Source organism: Trematomus bernacchii, unplaced genomic scaffold (assembly GCF_902827165.1).
Source record: "Trematomus bernacchii unplaced genomic scaffold, fTreBer1.1, whole genome shotgun sequence".
Classification (NCBI taxonomy): Eukaryota; Metazoa; Chordata; class Actinopteri; order Perciformes; family Nototheniidae; genus Trematomus; species Trematomus bernacchii.
In genome coordinates this window covers 13,046,973-13,060,418 of record NW_022988050.1, presented here as the reverse complement: position 1 = coordinate 13,060,418, position 13,446 = coordinate 13,046,973, and the positions used below count along the sequence as shown (strand labels likewise).

General features: G+C 38.9%; 1 protein-coding gene across 1 annotated transcript in view; it reads right to left on the bottom strand.

Annotated features, from left to right (window-relative positions):
• The window catches only part of LOC117473305 (ankyrin-3-like), a 152,207-nt gene extending 142,552 nt beyond the window's left edge, over window positions 1–9,655 (bottom strand). Inside the window, exon 1 of the mRNA XM_034118834.1 lies at window positions 9,368–9,655. Within this exon, the coding sequence (XP_033974725.1) occupies window positions 9,368–9,403 (36 nt within the window). The 5' untranslated portion in view covers window positions 9,404–9,655. The remainder of the gene's footprint in view (window positions 1–9,367) is intronic.
• Between the last annotated feature and the right edge of the window lie 3,791 nt (window positions 9,656–13,446).

Sequence of the window (13,446 nt, the reverse complement as noted above, 5' to 3'; positions counted from 1 at the left end):
CTCCATACCATGGAAGAAGACCAGACTTGTACTCTTGTTTTACAGTAAATCATCAAATCTGTGACGCTCTTTGCACTCCAGTAATGACTGTATTTTGTAACCTGGGATCAACTTTATGTTCCGTGCAATTTCACTCCCACGTACAGGCCTATTCCTGCTTCAGTATGTGATGTTCATGTTCACCCAAAATGCCTTCTTATAAACCCTGAAGCGCAGGTGTGAGCTTGTTGTGGGTTGTGAATGCAGCTTGTGAAATTCCCCAGTAACAACAATACATTAAGCAATAAGCATTAGCACAATAAAAAAGGATCATCATCCTACTTAAAAAAAATACAAATGTGTGGCAGTTTTAGGGTTTGATTGCAGGTTTATAAAACACTTAAAGCATGAACCTGAAAAACATGTCTGTCTGTAAAACATTTGTTCTGGTTTCCTGACATCTAGCAATGTCAATCCAACCATAGCCACCTGATAAGATCATTGTTTCGTGTAAACGATGCCAAGAACATTTTTTTCTTTTCTCTGTCTTCCCTGTAATCTGTTGTTTGCCTCCTTCCCTTCTTTCCACTTATCTCATTTGTCCTTATCCCCTAGAAAATATTAGCTTTACACTACAGCGGATGTCTAAATATTTGCCCTTATTCAACTGTACTCAACTGTAACACATGCACACGATCAGTGATACTCTCTGCATATTAATATCTGTGAATACAATCTTGATAATGACCAGCCAGGAGGAAATGAGCCTGTAGAGCCATGGCAATACATGAATCCCGATGGAAACAACCAAAATGTGGCATGATTTGCCATGACAACCACATAAACTGTGAGCATTATGTTGTTTGAACCAATCATAACTTTGGAAAAAAGGCACCATGTCCCAATATATCAATATTTGTGAAATTATCATTTACTCAAGTACTGCGCTTAGTGAGTTACTTTTCTGCTCGTTTATACTCATACTTCCCTTCATGTTATAGGCAATACTTTTTACTCCACTAGATTTATTTGATCACTTAATTTACTTCATATTAAGACTTATAATATAAAATATAACTAAATACATTTATAATATTATTATATACAAGGCCACAGACCTCCGCCAAATGCCTAAGCCTAACCCTAATCAAACTGTTTTGACGTCACATTTTTTCATTAATTTCTAATACAACGTTTGGTCTTTAAAATAATTTAGAAAAAAGTAAAAGAAATTCCATACTTTCTCTAATTCTAAGGTTTTCTCTTTAAATGTCTCCTTTTGACATTCAGTTTGATATGATATAAAACAGAGGAAGACATGTAATCTCCATATTTGATGGAATAAAGAACAGTTTAAACCTGTTTTAGTTATTTTCTATTCATTCAAAATCACCTTTAACAATGAATTAATCATCATAACTGTTGGCAATTATTATTCCGTAAATCGACAAATCAATGATTTGATTTTACTACTGTATTTTGCAGTGCGTTTAGGAATTTTGTAAAATTCTGCAAAAAATATATACATTTCCATCCTTTTTTCAACATTTCAACCTGGGAAAACCTGTTGTGTTTTATCTGTTTCAACCGGCCAATCAGATGAGCCTTTTTCTGCAACACCCCAGATAAACACAAGTTAAGTGTCGGAGGAAAAGGTTAACTAATGCTCGTAAAGTCAAAGAGCCTCATTTACACAGAAGAAAAGGAATCACACAGACAGGCACGCACACGCACACACGCACTCGCAAATGCACGCCTATTGAGAAAGAGCAGACACACAAACACCAGTCACAAAGAGATGGACTTTCCAACATCCCTTGATTTACAATCCGTCTTTGTCTCTCAGGACCGGCGCACTCACACAATGCTAATGGCAGCAAAAAGGCCACGGTTCCACGCCTAAAATGGTCTCATCGCCAACCGCAGTGAGCCGCACGGTGACAGCAGCAGAGCTGGAAAGTTGGATCCAGAATCACTGTCTACCATCGAGCTGCGTTCTCTGCCCCGACACTCTGACAGCTGCAGCGTCTCCACTTCTCTGAAGCTTCTTCTGCCATTGCTAGACAAATATATGATGCTCAAATGGTCTTGTATCATCAGAGTATTATCTAGGGGAGCTGGGCCAGTGATGGATTTGTTTGTAATGCTGTGGGTTTGATTAACTGATGTTGCATTTGGCACTTTCAAATCATGTAATGTCCACTTGTGTGTGTTAATTAGCAAAAGGGATATTGCTGGTTGGGTAGTTGAAATGTTTTATGTCAGGTTACAAGGTTTAAATGTAAGGAAACATACTTCGTGATAAGAGTGTGACTAGGGTGGATTGTTTAAAGACCAAAAGGTACACAAATGTGTGAAAGCTATATGAAAGGATACGTTCAAGTTAAACAATAAAGACACAGTAAATTTCATTAATTTTTCAATTATTTTAAATCTTAAACACCAAATAAATCACATAAAAAAACGATTAAACTTACTTTGAAAGTTGTTTAAATATAAATAAGATTGCTGCTACTAATAATATATTTTATATAATATTGCCTCTGCATTGATTAACTACAGAATAACATAAAACACATACATTTTAATGATAAAAACTAAAACATATATTTGTTGTATAGTTAAAGTGTATTTTCCAGAAAATTCAGGACCTTAACTTGTAAAAAATTACTAATTCACACATTTTATTATTTCTAATTTAACTTAAAAGTATGTAGGTGTTTAATCTATCACTGCATCTTTACATACAATTCTTATATTTGTATATCTTATTTTAATTAAATATGTTACTTCATTTATCTTTTATTTTAAAATAGAACAACTGTCACAATTTCCCCGGGATAATAAAGTGTTTCTGATACTGATTCTGAGTCTGAGGTTCCCCGATAGTAACCTACAATGAGGAACCCATTCTTGGAAACACTGACCCACATTCACCCTCTTGTTAACCCATTCATAAAGATATAACAGAAGCACCCCCCTCCCCCCCTCTACTGTATAACACCCTGGTGTCAGTCAGTGCTGCGACCCTATGATTCCCGGCCATGCTGCTTACACACTGGTGCTCATTCTTTCATTGATCCGTCCATTCTTTCAAAGTGCAGATGTTCTTTTGTCAGTCATGGTGCAGCTCACCCAGAGTGACTTCTCCATCTCATATAAAGATGCATTATAGACCAAGAACCCTTCTTTTCTCACACTTCCTTTAACATTCATTGAAATTGAAATACAGAGAACCATTTCTTTGGAACAGCATACTTCCATCACTACAATCAACATCTACAGTGTTAGATTCAGTGTTATTAACACATCTAAAAAGGACTAGAACTAAATATATTTGTATGTTAAAGGTGGGGTAGGTAATTTTGGAGAAACCAGCTTGAGTGCGCTAGAATTTGAAAATACACAACCGGAAAAAATCTGCCACTTCCTTACAGAGCCCCTCCTCCAACACACACGAACGCGCACATGACCAATGAGGGCACGAGATAAGTTTGTGCACAGATGGAAGGCTGACAGGCAGGTAGGCCATCCAGTTATTTTAGCCGGGCCGGCTCAGATGATTGGTCGTGCTCTTCACAGCGCTACGGCTTCCACAGATGACATTTTTGTATGTATTTATTGTCAAAGCATTTAATATATTCATTGCTATCGGGATGTTAAGAGCATTCCATGGAATATAACAAAAAGTGTTTCTGAAATGAATGACCTACCCCACCTTTAATTGTACACTTCTATCATTGTTCTTACATTACCGCTTAGTCTTGAAACTGAGCAATAGTTACATCTGTTTTTTTATTTTTTAAGTATGACTTTTGATATATATTAGGGTAGGTATATTCATAAGCACTTTTTTTGCTTCAATGCACAATGATCAAATGTTTTCTCAAAGTCTTACTGTCCATTTAAACTGAACAAATATAATAAATAAACCAGGGCTTGCTCTTTCCAAATGATTATAATACAAAGGTTAACTGTTGATTTGTTGCTGCAGCTTCATTTCATATCCTGCACCATCCTATCAAAACCATATCCGATGATCTACCTGGAGCTTTGCCTAAACTCACATCATGATTGTTTCAACATCTCTTTTCTGTTTTTCCTTTGGCGTCATGATTTCAAAAGAGACATTTAGATATAACACACTCCTTAGGGTAAGGCATATCTGTTCTATCTGTAAGGCCCTTACAGAATATGTAATTAGTTAGTTCATAAAGTTACATTATAATGAATAAATAACTTAAATCCTGATCTCTACTTTTAAAATGTGTCTATCTTTGAGAATGCAGTTGTTTTTCTTATTCTCAAATATAAAAACTAGGGATGTCCCGATCACCTTTTTTTGCTCCCGATCCGATTCCGATCATTTGATTTTGACAATCTGCCGATACCGATTTTTCCCGATCCGATCTTTATGCAATGCATTAAGAGAAAAAAAAGGTAACAGATAACTGCTGGTCATCCAACGCGATGAATTCAGCTATCTTGGCTGCTATTTTTTTGGCCTTTTCACTGTTCTGGGGCAGTTTCGCTTTCCTTTTAAAAGTCTCTGAAAGTGTCGGTTGTTTCAGTGCCGTTACCTGAGTGGCCGCTGTGTACTCGTCGTGTTGTTGTTGGTGTTTGTTTCTCAGGTGGCGTATTAGATTGGTCGTGTTGAACGTAGCTCTGTTCTTTCCACCACGCGCAACCTCCGCCTTGCAAACATTGCATCTGGCTGTTACACTGCCTTCGCTTTCAATTTTATAATACTTCCAAACTCCTGATATTTTCTCTGTCCCGACTCCCGAGTCACCAGCTGAACGTAGCCTCTTGTTAGCTTACTGCTACTATTAGACACTGCGCCCACTCTGTTGCCAGATTTGAGAGAAATAAGCAACCAGGTCTATGAAAACAAGCCCAAAAGAAGCAACACATACATGATGTTGTGTAATTTTAAACCAAAACTAAGGCCTCAGGATGACTTTAAGACGTGAACATGGTCATTTTTGTTTTGTAACATTAAATAAAATAATAAAAATATTTGATAACATTTTTTTTTTTTAAAACAAACAAAATTCCCGATCCCCGATTGTTTTCTACCGATTCCGATCTTTTGAAAATCACGTGATCGGCTCCGATCCCCGATCACGTGATCGGATCGGGACATCTCTAATAAAAACTGTTTGGTTAATGTATAAATACATTTCTTTGGAATGAACCATTCTTTATAATGTCAATGTTTAACAGCTTAAATTAGGTTTTTGTTAATAAATCGGGTTAATCATTACTTTCTGACTTGTTATCGGCACCTTTATAACATGTCCACATTTTTACAAGTGCCTGTAGAACAAAAACAATGATCATGATGGTGACTTGTGCAGACCATGTTCTGGAGTTTGCTTTTTATTAGTCATCAAATGTTCACTTTGAAAAAAGTATCTTGAAACAAACCTGAGTAAAATAAGACCTGGTTTACCAGAAGTTATATTTCAGTTGCAGACGCATTCTTCCTTAATTTTTTCTCTTACAAAAAAAGATATACAACCGCTAGGCAGTCATTTCTATTAGAAAATACGAACATGGACGAAATAAATATGTTTAAAGATAAATGTAATGAAAATATAATTTTGTTTTCATGATAAGGAAATGTTGTTTGTAAGCTAATGTTCAAAGTAAAAGTAACAATACAAATAATCAGAAAATTGAAATAGTATTTTGAATTATTTTATCGCCAAATTACCTGATCTTACATTTGGTTTCTTTACACAAAAAATATGCCTACGGTTTTTCACTCAAAAATGTCCAAATGTATAACTCCCTCTCGGAAGTATGGGGGATTTTCCTCGTAAATGTATCACTTGAATCCTGGATATTCACAATTATTTCTTGAATTCAAACCAACTTCCCCTTGATCCATAATGACTTTTTATGCATCTAAAATGATGACAATACGCCATTATAGCTTGCTGCCCTTAAAAAAGGCAGGGTGAACATTCTTAGTAAACAGAGACATCATATACTGGCCTTTTCTCTAGTGTCTGGGAATCCTTGTTAATAGCTACTATTCAGTTCTAACAGCCTCTGCTCTGTCTCGCCACGGCCTACTGTGTATCTCGCTCAGCTAGTCACAGACCAGCACACACACACACACACACACACACACACAAAGTAAACCTAAAATACTCACATATACCGATGCTAACAGACAACAGTTGGTGAAACACATTCTAATGCTACTAACCTGACATATATGTTTCAAACACCTGACCTCAGTGTGTGATAATCTTAACACCACCAACGTGTGTTTACCAAATAACAGCCTCATCCTCTCCACAAACAAACACTTCACTCGGTGACTTGACATTACCTCACCACAACTGAGGTCATGTTTACTCATTCCATCACAATCCCCCGCACTGAGAGCCAGTGTGGCTGATTCAGTGAGCGCGCTCCGATCATCCAGCATGCTGAGTCAGCTCAACTACACTTTTCCTGTTACAATGACGACTAGGAAAATGCTCATGCAGTGTAAAGGAATACAAAAACTAAAACGCAGACTTGGCCACCTTTTGTTTTTTCATGACCTTTCATAATTATTTTTACAAAATTATTTATGTAAGATTTTCAAAACTGGTTTTATAAATTGCTGTGTATTAGACTCATAATCCAAAAGCAAAACATATTAAGTTTACAACAATTAAAAACTGCAAAATCCCGACATTTTAGTGGCTGAAAGTAAATATTTAGCATTTTTTTAAATAATCTATGTCAGATATATGTTTACATATCATGATCAGTCAGATACAAACATATAATTGACATACATTAGAGCTGTAACCCTCAATTTATTGATTATTTGACCGTCGGAAAATGATCTACCAATCATGATAAGCTGAATAAAATGTCGGTTTTGACCGTTGGTCAAATAAAACGAGACATTTGAGAACATTATCTTGAGTTGAGGAAAAATGACAGTTATTTTTAATTTCTTTCTGAAATATTATGGACTAAACATCATTGCACCCGATGATATAATTCCCAGAATTTAAAAATCTCAAATATATCAGTATTGCTAATAGGCTCAAACATCTCAAATCAGTGGCGCTACAGCTGAAAACAAATGCTTATTCTGACATGACACACCATCATCATTCCCAACAACTAGCCAAACCATGCACATAAATATGACACCAACAGAAGACATTAAATGAGGACTAACTTTCTGATCAGATGCAACTGTACATGTATTGGCAAAAACGCTTTTACACAAAGTTAACCTTTTCACTGTTTTAATAGCATACAAGGAGAAAACACTTCATAATGTATGTTTGACTCTCCAGAAGGCTCTGTACTGTACGTGCACACAGCTCTGCAGGTGGGGTGTAATCTCTTTGTTTTCCATTTGCTTTTGACCAGGCCTTAGGTGGAGTCTCATAATGTTTGCTCTGCCACACAGTGTCCTGACAACAGGCAGTTATTACCACCACCACTCAAACCTTCCATTACAATCTGTGGTCAAACATTAATGGACAGATGGCAGGAAGCACAGACAGATAGGCGCACAAACAGGCAATATAGCTACAAGAAATCATCACACACTTATCATTTCCTTAAAGGACACACAGATCAGGGAAAAGTGAATTAACTGCCTTTAAAAATCATTGAATCAGTGTATCAGTACTTATACTATTCTTTATAGGTGTACACAATTAATTGTCACTGAAAAGTTCCATAACATGTTTCAAATATAGCCTCAGGAAAAATGAAAGTCAGATTAAGTTACGGTGCACCTTTTAACTATTTGTCTAACAAATCAACACAGTCAGAAGAATGCTTCGATACTAACTGCCAAAGTCGTGGGTAAACATCATTATATTTGCCTTATGTCTTAAGTTTCATTTATTCATCCATAAAATCATGGATTTTACATCTCTCCCTCATTATTAACCAATTCTGATTGCATGACACAGGTTAGAAATACTCATAGCTAGTTGAAATATGTCACTAAGTGGACAGTTCCAAGACTAAGAAGTGATGACCAGTCAAAACTACATGTTATTCTGCTGATCTGGTCATTTCAGGAGGAAAGCTGGCATTTTTACAAGCAAAAACTGCAAGCCAACAAACATTGTGGGTAATGATTCCTGTACGAGGAAAGTTACGCTAAGAAATTAAGATCGAAAAGGTAAATACTGACACATCAGGATTGAATAAAAAAAAAGCCTCTGCAGACTGACAGACATTTATTGATGGGTCATTGTTGATTATTTACTGATAACACAGACTGCTTGTTTATTTTCCCGCTGTAAAACGCATTCTTCCACCGGGTCAAGGTTAACACTAGTATGTAGGCCTACGACTGATATACTGTTCACCCAAAAGAAACATGCCAATCACATTTTCCCAGGGACCTAATGCCTTGTATGACAAGTTGTCCAAAACATATTTGGTTTACCATCAAGAAATAGCCTTCCCATTATAAATGCTGAATAATCGTACATTTACAGTTTAAAATTATACTTCAACGGTTAACATAAAAAATGTTGCAGATTGACTTATCGATTTGATTCATTGTCAATCTCCCAGCTCTAGTGCTAGTGGAGCCTCGCAGCTGCGAAACCGTGCTGCGCCACACTAATTGCGCCGCATTTGCGGCTCAGTTGAGGCCCCCTCCGCAAGATGAGGCCCCCTCCGCAAGGTGAGGCCCCACGCAGTCTGCATGATCGGCCTGTAGGGAGGGACGGCCCTGGCTATGCAACTAATGTTTCAACTACCATATAGAAATGAATGGGAATCAATGGCTGCCTTTAAGTGCAAATACAGTCATTAAAATGTAGTGAGTGAAAAAAATATGTATAGGGATATGTAGCCTATTTAGGATGCTTAAAGTAGGCTTATAAAAAACACACTAATATTGTCCTTTAATTTAAAATAAAGCTTTGTATAAGTAAACCGAGTTTTTTTCTGGGTTGTATGTGTGTGGTGCAGTAATTCAGGTGACAGTCAAATATATCCTCACTCATTCCATAGACTCATAGCAGGCCAAAGTGAAACTAACGTTATCAGTGAATTTACTTCATTCAATTTCAAACTTAACCGGGAAAACGATAATATGCCAACCCACAAAACACAGCCAGCCTTCTGTTACAGTAAGAGGATGCTACTATTTGCATTCCATAGTAAATTACCCGTATAGAAATAGCTGTAATGGAATACTTTCAAGTTTTTTTTTGTATTTGTCCAATTTTCCACGCAGAGGAGAATAGGACTCAGAGTCAGGAAGAGTAACACGCTTCTCAACGTTTGTATTTTACAACTTTAACAAACGACCACAAACCAAACAGGAAGAATAACGCTCACATTAAGCATGACAACTGTCATTTTTAGCAGCAGCAGGACGTCAGCTTACCTGTTCCTCGTCGTCACCTGTGGGGGAAGAAGCCATGTTGAAGAAGCTGCTCCGGTTCACAGGTAACTGTGAAAAAGGAGTTGGGAGGAACCAGCTAAATCCTTAAACCGACTGTAAAATAGTGTAAACGCGAAAGAGGAAGCGACATTTGAGTGCAGCTTCAGTCTCTGGCTGAACTGAAGAGACGTGTGTCTTCAGGTGTCCCGCAGCAGCCTGGGGAGAGAGCGGTGTGTCCCGGTGTAAACTCCAGGTGAAGCGGAACAGACTCCAGCTGCAGCCCTGCGAGACTGAGAGGAAGCCGCGGGAAAACTGAACACAGGGGGGCAGTGTTGTTCAGGGGAGCTGCAAAGAGTAGGCGAAACCCAAGGGTACAATGTAACTAAGTACATTTACTCAGTTAGTGTAGGCCAATTTACGTACAATTGTGAGGTATACTTGTACTTAGTAGTAGGATACTTTGAGCTCATGTACTGAGTATTTCCATGTATTGCTTTATAGTCTACTTCTACTATAGTATAGTAGGGGAGACCAGGGCAGATTGGGACAGACCTTTTCTGGGTCTTTGAAAGTCACACAAAACTAAAATGTAACGTCAAAATGTTGCCTTCATTGACCAGCACTAATTGTTGGACAAAGGACGTCGATTTTGTACTAATTGTAATTTTTGTAATAGGAACAGTGCTCTCTATAAGGAATTATAAACATTTCTTATAGGCTTTGTGGCTGCAGTGATGGGAAAAGTGCTGATATGTTTTCCAAATTTCTGAGAGTTTTGCAAGTAAGTCGTTTGTTTATATTGTTTTTATGATACAAAACATCACTAAGGCATGAATGCCATGTTTCCATTCATTATTTTCAACACTACACAGACACTGGTAAATGCTAAAGCCTTGTCAGCATCAGCACATGTAATGTTTGTGCTGTACCACATGAAGGCAGTGTAGACAAACAAAAAGCTGAACGTTTTTGCTTTGGTTGAACTTTGTGAATTGACTAGCTACATCAATTGACACCATTTCGAAATGTAATCCTTCCATAGATATTGACCTCAAAGTGAAGATTTTGATGAGCATGTGCACAATTGTCAGAAGCGGTGACATGCACAGTCATAAAGTTGTCCTAAATGTATAATACCCGCATATACATTTTGTCTGGTAATTTTCTGATAAGTAGCTCTTCCTCTATTCCACTAAAGTCTGCTTACAACAGTGTAAGTTTTAAGCTGTGTGGTGGTCATTCCCTTTTTATTATTTTACATTCATTATTTATTAAAAAAAAAGATTTCATATATGATTCATTTCTTAGCCTTTTTTTTTTTTTAAACTTGACTTCAACCCACACATTTAAGCATGTGTTTCCTGTTCTGTGCGATCTCCAGCTGCTCCACAGGACTCACAGGTCAGAGTTCACCTGTGAGCAATGTTTTCATTTGGCCAAAATAAACTGTGTTGAACCGTGTTTTGAAATTGAGAAGTTATATTTCCAGTATGTTTCATCACCATTTAAAGGGGACCTATCATGCAAAATGCACTTTTGTACGTCTTGTATACATGAATATGTGTCCCCGGTGTTCCAGGGAACTCACTAATGGCGCGTTTCCACTACACGGCCTCGCTCGGTATGGCTGGGCCTCGTTAGGACTGGCTCACTTTATGGCGCATTTCCATTACAGTTTAGGAACTGGGGTAGTATCTATAGTAACGCAGTGTAGGCGGAGCCGTGACGTGATCTTCAGAGAACCCCAGAAAAACAACACAGCCGTTAGCTGTTAGCACTCAGAGCTCACAGCTCCTCATATATGTTCAGAAACTAGACAAAAGTTAAACAAGTACAAACCACAGACTGCCTGTGTCATGGTGAATACAGTCGCTGCTCTATTTATGTCTGTATAGGCCGTTGTTGTGAGTGTGGACGGTCGGAGCATATACTGCGTTAGCTTAGCCAATCTCCATTTAGAAAACACGCATTTTAAAAGGTTTTTCGCCTGCCGTCTGTCTGCAGACTTGACAAAGCATTAATTCATGGTTTTTACTAACCGGTATCAGTATGTTGTTACTTTGGCATCATTTTGAAACGTGTATTACAATTAAATCACGGTCAAATATGTCCATCTTGTTGTAGTTGTAGCCCCCTTGCCAGCGATGCTCTCTCTAGTTTAGCATACTCAGCCCGACTCAGCCTCGTTGTCTCTGGCCCTAGACCCGCGATTTTATGAGGCCAGAAAAACTGTGAATTAGGACCCGCCGGCCGGTACTAGGCCAAGTGGAAACGCAACCAAAGAAGGGCCGCTGACGTCACAGCCCTCTTAAACCGTGCTGTAGTGGAAACGCGCCACAAGTGTCAGAAAACACAACCCTCTCTATTTTCCTCCATACCCAAATCTCTAAAAAAGGGGCTGCAACGGATCTGATAAAGGGTGTTTCTCAATCGCGAGTAAAGCTGCTGCAGAGCCACTATTTCAAGCATACTACGTCATCGAGTGCCGCCGAAGTACTGTTCCAATTTCCAGCATACTTGGAAATCTACCGAGCCCGGCGTACTCCGTTTGGAGAAATATCGAGGCTGCACATGAGTAGACTCCGCGGTCTTAAAATCCCCACAATGCTTTGCGCACGGACCAATTTCCGCAAATCTGTGGCGGAAGATGTAAGGCGGGGCCTCTCATATGACGCACACCTGCACACTTGCTAGCCTGTTCCACTCTTTGTTTTCCGAATGCCAGGTAGTATTCTTGCCTCGCTTCTGAAGCAAGATGCTCGGCAGACATGTGCTACCAAGCAAGCGTACTCGCGATTGAGAAACACCCACAGACTGATCCAGATTTGAACACTTCTATGACGTCACAGAAGTGGCGCTACGGCTATTGGGCCAACTCTCCACCTATCAGGGGAATGTGGGGTTGGGCCACGGCCGGCCATTGCCGCTCGAAAGCGCTGGATACGCTGTAGTACATATGCCAGGCCTATAAGTGGCGCTGTAGTCTGCCACAAAAGCAGCGAAGAAGACTTCCCGCGCATGGTTACCATGGTTACCCTTCTGTTTATTCTCCGCTGTGGCTTTTTTTCTCCCTCCCCGAGGCAAGCGTTTGCTCCCGCTGCTTTAATTCAATGCAATCCCTCCCCGTCGAGGCAAGCACTGTAATTCTCTCCGGTTAGTCCACCAGCAGATGACAAACACCCACCTCTCCGCCTCTTCCAAGGAACAAAGGGACCGTGCGGCAGAGTTTCAGTTTCAGTTTCTTTCGCCGGTCAAGATGTCTGTTAAAGTTTAAATCTTCCGGACAAAATTAGAAAAGTGCCGGTCAAAGGTCTTCTTTGTTATTTATTGAGCTTTAAAACAAATGAATAACGACTCTATATAATAAAACACGGAGGACGGAGGTCTTTTTTTCTCCCCCTCTTGACTTGATCAGAGCACGGCTTCCCTCTCCTGCAGGGGGGCGTGGTCAGCTGCAGCTCACAGAGATCAGCCCCGTAGACAGCAAACAGCACATAGAGCGAAATGAGGCATGGCTAAAATGCATGATCTGTTTGGTATTTTGAAAACAGAAACGTATAAATATACCTTATATAGGTATGGCCCTACAATATATCATTTAAATATAGCATGATAGGTCCACTTTAAAGCACATTTACTGCCACCAAACTGCAGCATCACTCCCACAGCACCACTTCCAGTTTTTGATCACCGATTAAATCTTTGAATTTATGCTCTGTGCATGAGGACCCTTTTAAAAATGAGATCAGCATCTCAAAGGGGTTTATCCTCTAATTAAAATTTGAAATAAAATACACATTAATAAGACCAAAAATGTGACATTACGTTCTATGCTTTCTTGCATCGAACAACTGGGACTGTGAGAGGATGATTCACTCAGGCATTGTAGCCAAAAAGTCTGTCCAGCTAACCCCCAGGATGCACTGCAAAACATGTTCTGCACAAGATGAATAACATAATCTTATTGTCTTAAATGAATGAGGGCTCTGCAGCCAAAACACTTCTCAGAACTTCAGTGTTGTGGATGTTTAGAAAGGCTTCTGCACTAGAGGAATTGTTTGATTCAAAGACAGGAAAAAAGA